This window comes from Leopardus geoffroyi, chromosome A2, assembly GCF_018350155.1.
Source record: "Leopardus geoffroyi isolate Oge1 chromosome A2, O.geoffroyi_Oge1_pat1.0, whole genome shotgun sequence".
In the NCBI taxonomy this organism is placed as follows: Eukaryota; Metazoa; Chordata; class Mammalia; order Carnivora; family Felidae; genus Leopardus; species Leopardus geoffroyi.
In genome coordinates, this window is record NC_059331.1 from 5,416,400 (window position 1) to 5,426,730 (window position 10,331).

The 10,331-nt window shown below is 55.6% G+C and overlaps 1 protein-coding gene across 1 annotated transcript; it reads right to left on the minus strand.

Moving 5' to 3' along the window:
- Positions 1-8,336: 8,336 nt before the first annotated feature.
- Positions 8,337-9,937, minus strand: NFILZ (NFIL3 like basic leucine zipper). Its single transcript, XM_045497055.1, has 2 exons — positions 9,868-9,937; positions 8,337-9,521 (listed from the first exon to the last, which is right to left on the minus strand). Exon 2 carries the CDS (start codon positions 9,504-9,506, stop codon positions 8,637-8,639), a length of 870 nt encoding a protein of 289 aa, XP_045353011.1. The 5' UTR covers positions 9,507-9,521; positions 9,868-9,937; the 3' UTR covers positions 8,337-8,636.
- Positions 9,938-10,331: the final 394 nt, after the last annotated feature.

Sequence of the window (10,331 nt, forward strand, 5' to 3'; positions counted from 1 at the left end):
GAGGCAGCAGGCCACATGGCAACCCTTTGGAGGCCGGCCGGCATGTCCGTGGCAGACCCAGGATTCAGACCCAGGTTCCCTGCCTCCCAGCCCCCGCTGGTGCCACTGCTCTCTCTGTTCCCGGAAGAACTGGGATTTGAATGACACCTGGGCTTGAATCGGGGGACAGGAGTGAGGGCGCTCTGGGTTGGGGAACAGAGGGGACAAAGGTGTGGAGGCTGAGCAGGGAAAGTCAGAGGCCGGAAGTACATAATAATAGCAGCTAGACTGTGTCAGGCCCTCCCTATTACCTCCTCCACTCCTCCCTCCGAGGCACGAAATGCTTATCTCCGGTCCACAGAAGGGGAAACTGAGGCCCAGAGAGGTGACATGAGGCCTCAGAAGCAGTGGAGAGCCCTGGGTCTGGGGACCCAGGCTGGGGGGGGGGGCAGTTCCTAGCCTTTGACCCCTTCACAGCCCCCACCCAGGCCCCAAGACAGGAAGACAGTGGCCAGGAGAGCCCTGATAGAGGGAGGGGGAGGGGCAAGGCCAAACCACGGACAGGATTTCTCAGAATTTACAGTAGAAGGAGGGGAGGGGAGGCTGGGGGAGCCCCCAGGGCCCGCAGCAACGGGGAGAGAGTGGGCGATGGGGGGCCCACACCTGTGGCCTTAGGGGTGGGGGCCCCCACTCCCCTTCATCCTCCCACATCTTTGAGCCTTCAGCCCACCCCAATCCCTGGCAGGGGGTGGGGGCCGCATATGGGGAGACCCCTGCACAGCCGGGCTCTGGCACAAGTGTGCATGCACGTGCTACCCTCAGTGTGACACGTGTCCATGCGTGGGTTGTGACACACGCACGCACACTCAGGCTAGGCTGCGTGAGTGTGCACATGCATGTGTGTGACCCCCACCCGGGCAGGCCCAGGCATGTCGCCCGGCCACCCAGGCACCCCACAAAGCCAGGGGGCGGGATTGCCTCCCCCCACCCCCTGAGGGCCGGGTGTCCAGGCTGGGGTCCCTCGGGGGTCTGTCGGGGGCGTCTCCTCCTGCACCCCCTATACCCGCTGCACAGGTCCCTGGTCTCTCTCTCCTTCCCGCTTCCCAGAGGTCCGTATGTCCTCTGTCCTTGGGCATGGCAGGTCACTGGCATTGCTTTAAGTTGAGGTGATATTCTCACAACACAAAATTCACCGTTTTAGGGGCGCCTGGCCGGCTCCATCAGAGCCGCGTGCAACTCTTGATCTCGGGGCTGTAAGTTCGAGCCCCGCGTCGGGTGTAGGGAATACTTAAGAAAAGCAAAATCTTAAAAAAAATTATTTTTAAAAAGTTCACCATTCTACGGCGAACAATTCAGCCGCGTCCGGCACCTTTAGAGGGCTGGGCAGTCACCTAACACTGTCATCCTCCCCAGAGGAAACGCCATACCAAGTACACAGCCCCTTCCAGCTCCCCACTCCCAGCCCCCTCAGCCACCAACTGTCTCTACGGATTTGCGTATTCTGGAAATTTCCTATAAAGGGGATCACACAACACGTGGCCGTTGGGGGCCCCGTGTTTTTCCTTTCACGCATGCTTGCCGGGACTCAGTCCAGAGGTCCTCCGAGGGGAGCTTCCCCGACCACCACCACCGCCCCCCGATCCCTGACTGCCCCCACGTCCTCGTCAGCTCACAGCCCTCAGCAGCATCTGACATAACGTGTCCATCCACCCGTTCACCCAGAGTCTGTCCAGCTCCTTCCTGAAAGGGCAGGGGCCAACAGGTAGGAAGGGATTCGCTTCATGCTCTCTGGAAAGTTGCGAACGAATGAACGAATAAATGAATGAATGAGTGAGTGAGTGAATGAATGGACGAACCGCCCATGTAACATTGTCCTGCTTCCTTGCCAAGCCTCGATTCAATTGGAGAGTACTTATCATCCACCTACTGTGTGACAGGCCCCACAAACCATCCCAAACACCAAGGGCACGGCACTGAACACAACAGAGAGGCCGTGCCTTTGTCCTCCAGGCAGGGACAGACCATCACACCGGGTGACACAGGATTTCACGGCAGTCCCAGCTGTCCCCGGGAGAATCAACTGTTCCTTTCCGCTAGGTTTGCTCACTCAACAAATATGCACTGAGCACCTACTATGTGTAGGGGTCAATGCGAATCATCAGAGGTGTGTTAGAGTGGGTGTTCAGGGAAAGCCTTTGCTGGGACGGTAGCGTGTGAGCCGAGACCTGAAGAAGGAAAAAGAGAGTCGCGCTTAGTCAATGCGGGGAAAAGCATTGCAGCAGAGGGAAGAGCAAATACCAAGATCTGAGGCAGAGATCTTGGGAGAGAAAGCTGGCCGTGATGCGGGCACAGTGAGGCGGGGCAGGACACGAGGCAAGGCGCGTACCTCTCTAAGCCTCGGTCTCCCCATCTGTCAATGAGGATAATAATAACGAAGTCTTTCGCAAAGAGCAAGTGAGACAAAATTCAAGGGACTGGCTCAAGCCAGGTGGCCAGAAAACAAGCCCATTTGTCCTGGGCGACAGACCCCTGGGATCATGGTAATTATGGGGCAGGGGTAAGCCTCTGCCTCCTTCACACCTCCTGGCCTTGCAGGGCCGTCCTCCCCACTGTCACCAGCCAGAGCCACCTATCTCCAGATGATTCCCAGCTCTTCTGGTTCACCTGAGCACCTCTCTCAACCTCAGCTGTCCCTGGTCCCCTCCTCGCTGACCTCCCCCACCTCAGCGGACCTTGGGCTTTCCGGTGACCCCCATACACGCCTGACAGCCCGTCCCCGCATGTTTGTCTCAAGTGGTTTTTAGTGGAAGGCGGCATGAACCCCCCCCCCCCACACACACACCCATGGAGCAGCCCTCCTGCCCACCCCTCAGATCTCAGAAAGACTCAGAAACAGGGATGGAAGGGACACCTTGGTTCCGAGGGGAGGCGGCACGTGACTGCCTGTGGGGAGATGAGCCACACTGACAATGTGGTCAGTCACCCCCTTTCTCAGACACTGAGCCAGTTCCCCTGCACCGATGTGGTGGGTTTATTTATTTTCACTCAGCTTCACACACCACAGGATGGAGGGGAGGGGGGAGGAGGGACAGTTACAGCAGAAACACTCAGAAACTCCCCGGCACCCCCATCTCACTTACAGAAAAAGCCACGACCCACAGTTTCTGCATGACCTTCCCCATCACCTCCCTGTCCTCACCTCCTCCCTCTCTCCCCCTCGCTCACTCTTGCCTCACCCCCACGGGCCTCCTCCCTGTTTCTCACAAGGCACAGCCCTGCCCCAGGGCCTTATCATGGACCGCTGTCTCTTGCCTGGGCAGTGATCTTCCTCCAGTACATACACGGGTCCATCAAGCCTCTGCTCAAATATCACCTTCTCAGCGAGAAAAGGGACCCCCACCTCCCTGTTTCAATTATTGCAACACATCCACCTGCCACCCCTCCCAAGCTCCCCCATCCCGCCTCTTTTTTCTCCATGACACTTACCAGCATGGATCCTCCTTTTCTTGTTTATTTATCTGTCTCCCCAACTAGGCTGCCGGCACCACGGAGGCAGAAACCACATCTATTCTGTTTACTGCTCTTCCCTGCGCCTTGAACATGGTAGATGATCAATAAATATTTGCTACGTGAGTAAACTAATCTTTCAGATGAATGAATGAATGAATGAATGGTTGTTCTGGTTGAGCCATAAGCTTAGCCCCGAAACCCCTGGTGACCAAAACAAAAGCAGAAATAGGACTAGTTAGAGCCTCCATGGGGATAAACAATCCAGTTCCCAGGGGAAAGCCCTGTGCCAAGCCATATACGGACTGCCTCTCACTTAATTTCACAAGAAGCCTTTGGAATCCCTGTTTACTGGTAAGCAAGGGAGGCCCCTTGCTATGTATGAGACCACCCAGCCAGGATGGGGTGCTGCCCAGCTCCCAAACCCATTGGCTCACCACTGCAGCATCATTTCCCTATTAGAAGAATCACCTCAATGCTAGTAAAAAGTACAGATCCCAAAGCCTGTCTCCTGGAAAGTCTGATTCAAGAGGTCTATAACCTAAGCGAGCACCTCTAGGTGATTCTTCTGATCAAGGAAGTTTGAATAATGGCACTTCATGCAACAGAATGAGAGGGACAGAAAGAGGCTGGGCTAAATGCATGTGAAATGTAAAACTTGGAAACATTTACAGGAACACTTAAGAGACTATCTCTATGACCTTGAGACATGAAAGGATCCATAAACAAGACAAAAATGTACAAACCAGAAAAAAAGATGGATAAATTTGCCTACATCCCATTTTCCAACTTTTGCTGAAATAAAACACACCAGGAATAAGATGAAAAGGCAAGCCAGATGAAAAGTCTGTGATGTTCATATGTGACAACAGAAACATATCTGGAATATATAAAGAGCTCTGAGAAATCAACAAGAAAAAGGTAACTATCCCGACAGAACAGGCAATTCATGGAAGAGGAAATCCAAGAGGCCAACCAATTTTGGCAAAGATGTTTAACAGAGGAACACAGGTTAAACCATTTTACGTGCCCCCCCATAGGCAAAAATCAAAGAGCCCATCAAAAACCAAGCATTGATGGGGCGCCTGGGTGGCGCAGTCGGCTAAGCGTCCGACTTCAGCCAGATCACGATCTCACCGTCCGTGAGTTCGAGCCCCGCGTCGGGCTCTGGGCTGATGGCTCAGAGCCTGGAGCCTGTTTCCGATTCTGTGTCTCCCTCTCTCTCTGCCCCTCCCCCGTTCATGCTCTGTCTCTCTCTGTCCCAAAAATAAATAAACGTTGAAAAAAAAATTTTTTTAAGAAAAAAACAAGCATTGGCAGAAAACAAAGCTTATTTACATGCAAGGGATTGCAAATGGGCAATGCCACTCTGCAGAACACTTTGGCAATATCAAGGTTGAAGACAAGCACCCCTAAGATCCTAGGTTCTACTCCTGGGGATACGCCATCAGCAAAGTACAGCCAACAGGCCAAATCTGACCACATCTGTTTGGGGAAATAAAGTTTTATTAGAACACAGCTACACCCACTCATTTACATATTGTCTGTGGCCGCTTTCCCGCTACAAAGAGCACAGTAGACACAGCAATGCAGTGGCTGTTGACTCACAAAGCCAAAAGCATTTACTCCCCAGTCTCGTAAAGAAAATCTGCCAACCTCTGCTCTGAACCAGTGTTTCTCAAACTCTCATGTGTGCGTGAGTCTCCTGGGGAATCTCATGAAAATGCAGGTTCTGATTCGGCAGTTCTGGGAGGTGCCTGAGAGTCTGCATTTCCAGAGGGCTCCCAGGTGATGCTGGGCTGCTGGTCCCTGGACCACGATTTGAGTATCCAGGATCCAGGCAACACAGAGTTCAGCCAGGATGTGTCTGTGAATCCTTAATAGACAAGATAGAGAAACATGGCCTCATCAGCATCTTCAACTCCTTTTATCTCTTCCCTCCCCACCCCACCCCCCGCCCCCGGGAATCACCAACCAAGCGGGCAGAAACTCATTCCGTGGATATTGCACACACTCGCCGTGGGTCAGACATACCTGAAGCAGGAAGGGAATCTCAAGCATTCGCAGCCAGAAAGATCTCACTAGCCTCCAAGGATGGGCAGAAGAGGAAACACAACATACAGTTGTGCCCTAAACTTTGGCCCCCAAGTTACCCTTGAGCGTGACAGACATAACCCGAGGGGCCCATGGAGACCCCAGGGGGGAGGTGGCACTAAAGTTCTTGTAGCCGCAGCTCCCTGGAGCCCCACGGAAGTCTGCCAGCTGCCCATCGGCTCGCAGAGGGCAGAGGCCACACCTGTGGTCCCAGAGCCCAGCACAGGAGCGTGATCGACATGACTCGGGTGAATGTTCTAGATGTTTGTGCAAGGTTCCCCTGGCAAACTCTTCAGTCTGGAGCACCGTTTCTCTCCTCCGGTTCCTACTGGACACATAGTGGGAGCTCAAAAATATATTTCTTGGAAAAAAAATATGTATTTGATGAAGAAATGATTCATAGTCAGTTCCAAGAGTCATCATATATAAATAACATGGGCCCAAAAAAAAAAAAAAAAAAAAAAGGTGGGGGAGGGAGGGGCAGACCAGGACAAAGGGAAGGAATTTTAAAGACCAAGAGGACATTTTCCCTGAGGAAAGCACTACTCTGGGGCTGGGAACATGAGAGCTTTCTAAAAAAGAAAGGAAGGAAGGGGAGTTAACATTTGTTGAACACGTGCTGCCTATAAAGTGCTAGGCACACGGTAAGTGAGATGTAATCTTCTCAAGCTATCTTCTACCGCGCCGGCTACCTCCAAGCCGAGGGAGGGAAGCAGGAGGGCGGGAGGGGCTTCCGAGCAGCTCCCCCAGGGGTAAGAGCAAGGTCAGAGGTCGAAGGTTTTGACTCTAGAGAAGTAGGGATGAGCTTTAGAAGAAGTGAGTTCTCCATCCCTGGAGATATTCAAATGGACACTGGATGAGCAGCCATCAAGAGACTCTAGGGGTCCCTCCTGATAGGGCAATTCTATGAATTGCTTTAGGAAGATTCTTCTCTGGGCTTTTCCAGCTGGGGCTGGAAGGTTAAAGGGGGCTTGAGTGACCCAAGGGTGGCCAGCCCCCACTCCCCTGAGTCCATAGGGCCTGGGCGAGCTGGTCCCAGATACCTCAGACACCAACCAGGTGGCCCTGTCAGGAGGAAGCACCAAGCCACCTACATCTCCCAGCAGTGGGGTGCCACACAGCCACCCCCATTCCTTCTTCCCTCTCCCTTAAGCTTTTTAAAATATCCCTCTGGTCAGTCAGGACCAGAGTTTCACTAAAGGCCTTTGTGCAGGATTAGCCACAGCTTGTGTGGTGCCTTCGCGTTGGACGTTGGCTCCTGTGCACGTTCAGGCTCCACCGTCCCAGCTGTGGGCACTGGCTGGGGAGAGACAGGCTGGTGCCGCTTCCTCCAGGCAGCCCTCCTTCCTGCCTCCCCAGGACACTCTTGGGAGATGTGAGTCTCTGAACCAAGACCAAAGGCATTGTTGGGTGTCTCCCACCTGTCTGTGCCCAAGGGCAGTGGCTGAGCCAGCAGCACATTCCTCGGACGGGCAGTGCTGGCCAAGCTGTGCCCAGCAGGATGGGAGGCTCGCCAGGCCCTTGTTCTCTGCTCCCACTGGAAGGCGGAGCACAGGGCAGGGGTGGGCTGACCCTGCCCAGTCCTGGCCTGGAAGCAGAACCAAGGAGGCAGCAGGTAGAGAGGGGCTGGGCAGTGACAGGCGAGTCCCCCACGCTGCCCAGTATAGGAGCAGTGCTCTCGGCTGGCACACATTTGTGACCATGACAAACCCAGGGTGGCCAAGAAGGGCCCAGCCCCTGAGGCTTCTGGGGAGAGGGGTGGGGTGCCTGAGGCCCAATGACCCAGAGCTAGCTGGCCAAGGGCATGCAGGACTCAGAGACCGCATCCGCCCAGAGGAGGCCCCCCCCCCACCCAGTTCTCCCCACAGTCGAAGTTGGGGGCTTTTTATCCAACTGAGTGAGAAACTGAGGCGGGAAGGTTTCATGAGCTGTGGGGCTCCAGGGTCCCTGGGAGACCTTCCCCGCAGAATGGTCCCTTCTCCTGTCCAGCTGGGAGTGTGCGTGCTCAGCGGCCATGGGCAGCCAGGGAGAGAGAAGAAATGGACTCCCACCCCCCTGCCCCAATATTGCTGACATGTTCCGGTGCTTCAAGACCCTGACCCAAGACACAAGGGGAAGCCATCTGAACTGGGTAAGTCTGGCTCCCAAACTAGCTGGTAAGTAAGCCCCCAAGGAGAACCCAAGACACAAGGCTTCAGACATCCTGAGACATTACCTCCTTCTTGAGCATGGCCCTCAGTATGTCCAACCCCAAACCCCCACCACTACCTCCGGAATCGGAATCCCAAAGCCAGGAGGGTGTCCTCACACTGGCCACTAAGCTAAGCACAGAGGGAGGGTTCAAAGATCATGAGTGGGCGGGTGAGGGGGTGGGGAAATTGTGAGAGTTAATGTGTAAGAGAATGACTGAATGAATGAATGAATGAATGGTGGATGGAAGTCAGGGAGGTGGGAGGGAGTAAGGGAAGGAAGGAAGGAAGGAAGGAAGAAAGGAAGGAGGAAAGTGGGAGGAGGCAGGGAGGAAGGAAGGCAAGGGAGGAAAGGAGGGAGGGAGGAAGGAAGAAAGGAAGAAAGAAAGGAAGGAGGGAGGAGAGTGGGAGGAGGGAGGGAGGAGGGAAGGCAAGGAAGGAAGGAAGGAAGGAAGAAAGGAAGGAGGGAGGAAGGAAGGAAGGAAAGAAGGAAGGAAGGAAGGAGGGAGGGAGGGAGGAAGGAAGGAAGGAAGGAAGAAAGAGAGAAAGAAAGAAAGAAAGAAAGAAAGAAAGAAAGAAAGAAGGAGAGTGGGAGGAGGGAGGGAGGAGGGAAGGCAAGGGAGGAAGGAAGGGAGGGAGGGAAAGGGACTATCCAAAGCACATACTTCAGGCAGGATGGGAACCACGCATGATCCAAGTTGAAACCCTGTCCCCTCCTCCAGACCTGGACACTGAGAAGTGGACCCCCTCCGTGGCCTCGCCCAGTGCTGGGAGCTGAGTCAGGGGCAAGCCACTCATCTTCCCCCGCACAAACCCATGTTCAGTCCCAAAATCCCCTTGCGGGCCAGCCCTGCCCCTGGGGAGCCCTCAGAGGGGGCCCCGGCCATCCGCCCACCCTGGAGGCACCCTGCCCGAGGCTTGGGACTTGATGCGCAGTTTGTGGGGCAGGGAGGGCTGACCCTCAGAGTCGTTCCCTGGGACGGGATAGGCCACCCCGGGAGGCAGCTCCATCGGGTCAGCAGAGGGTGTGAGCAACACATCTGAGGGCCCTGAAGCCTGGTAACCAGTGGGCATGGGTGACCACAGCCTCCAGAAAGGCCTGAGCTCTGGTCTGGTCCCCCCATGCCCATCCAGGAGGTGACAACTGAATAAGGCAGCTGGGAGGGCAGCCTGCAAGGCCATGTCCATTCTCTTGGGGGCAGGGGGCGCGGGGTCCTGGGGGCACTTGGGGGCACCAGAGGTGGCCAGACCAGTCCACCTGTGAGCCACCAGACAGCCCCCGCATCCCGGAACCCCAGTGTCCAGGGCGCATGGCCTCAAAAAGCAGCCACGGGAGCCAGAGAGGGAGGGGAGGGGTTCGGCCCTAGAGCAGGGGTCCCCAGTCCAGGGGGCCTCCCATAGCATGGCCTGCAGGGGCAGGGCCCGGGAGCCAGCGACGGAGGGCAGAAGGCCAAAGCGATGCCTCAGTGTCCACAGCTCAGCCCTGAGCAGAGCGTTTTCCTCCAGCAGCACGGCTAGCCTGCCCTCGAGGGCCGCGTCATTGAGACGCCGCTTTTCCCGGGACCTCTTGGCAGCTTCGTTGTTCTTCCTCCGCTTCTCCCAGTAAACCGTGTCCTTCTTCTCTTCCGGCATGAACTCCCGCTGCCTCCGGATGGCCGGACCCCTGCCGCGTGCTCCCCGCAGGGTCTTGCTGCAACCCTGAGATACAACTGGCAGGCTGGAGAGACCCACGTCCATGGCTGCCTGGGGCACCTGGAACACGAGAGAGGGGTCTTGGACAGGAGGCAGGAGGCTGACCAGGATGGCCCTCCCTCTAATTTATCCTGTGACCCCACCATCACAGACAGGTAAGGGCGCAGGTGGGGTGGGAGCAGGGAGGGTGGGGCGTGACCAGGATGGAGGCAGAGAGGGATGTAATGGAGAGGAAGAGGAGAGGAGCTGGTGGGACCATTGGGTGTCCGGCAGAGGAGTGGGGGAGGCTTCCAGAGAGGCCGCTTGGCCGGGGAAAGCTTAGACGCAGACCACAGTCTTCACGGAGAGCCGGTGGGGCACCGACCGTGTCCTTAGAGGATGCAGGCTCTTTCCCCGGGGTTCTTACCGCTGAGACGTCAGCTGATAAGCCTAGAGCTCAGTCTGGTCTGAGCTCCAGGTTAAGATCCTTGGAGACCTGGAAAGAAAGAATGTGTGTCCATGGAGTTAAACTGAGTCAAGCTGGGTTCAGAAAATAAGCCAGTAGTCATCTGAATTGTGCCTAGGTTATGTCCCAAGACCTCCTCGATACGTGGCCAGAATTTCGCATCTGCCCATCCATCCATCCGCCTACCCACACATTCATAAGATGGTCTATTCATCTGTGCGCTCACTCAACTGTCCATTTGTCCATCCCTCTACCCACCTACTCAACCAACTCACCATCTATCCATTTATCCCCTCAACCACCCACCCACCATCTGATTTGTCCATCCCTCTGCTCATTCAAACATTCCATCTTGGGGCGCCTGGGTGGCGCAGTCGGTTAAGCGTCCGACTTCAGCCAGGTCACGATCTCGCGGTCCGTGAGTT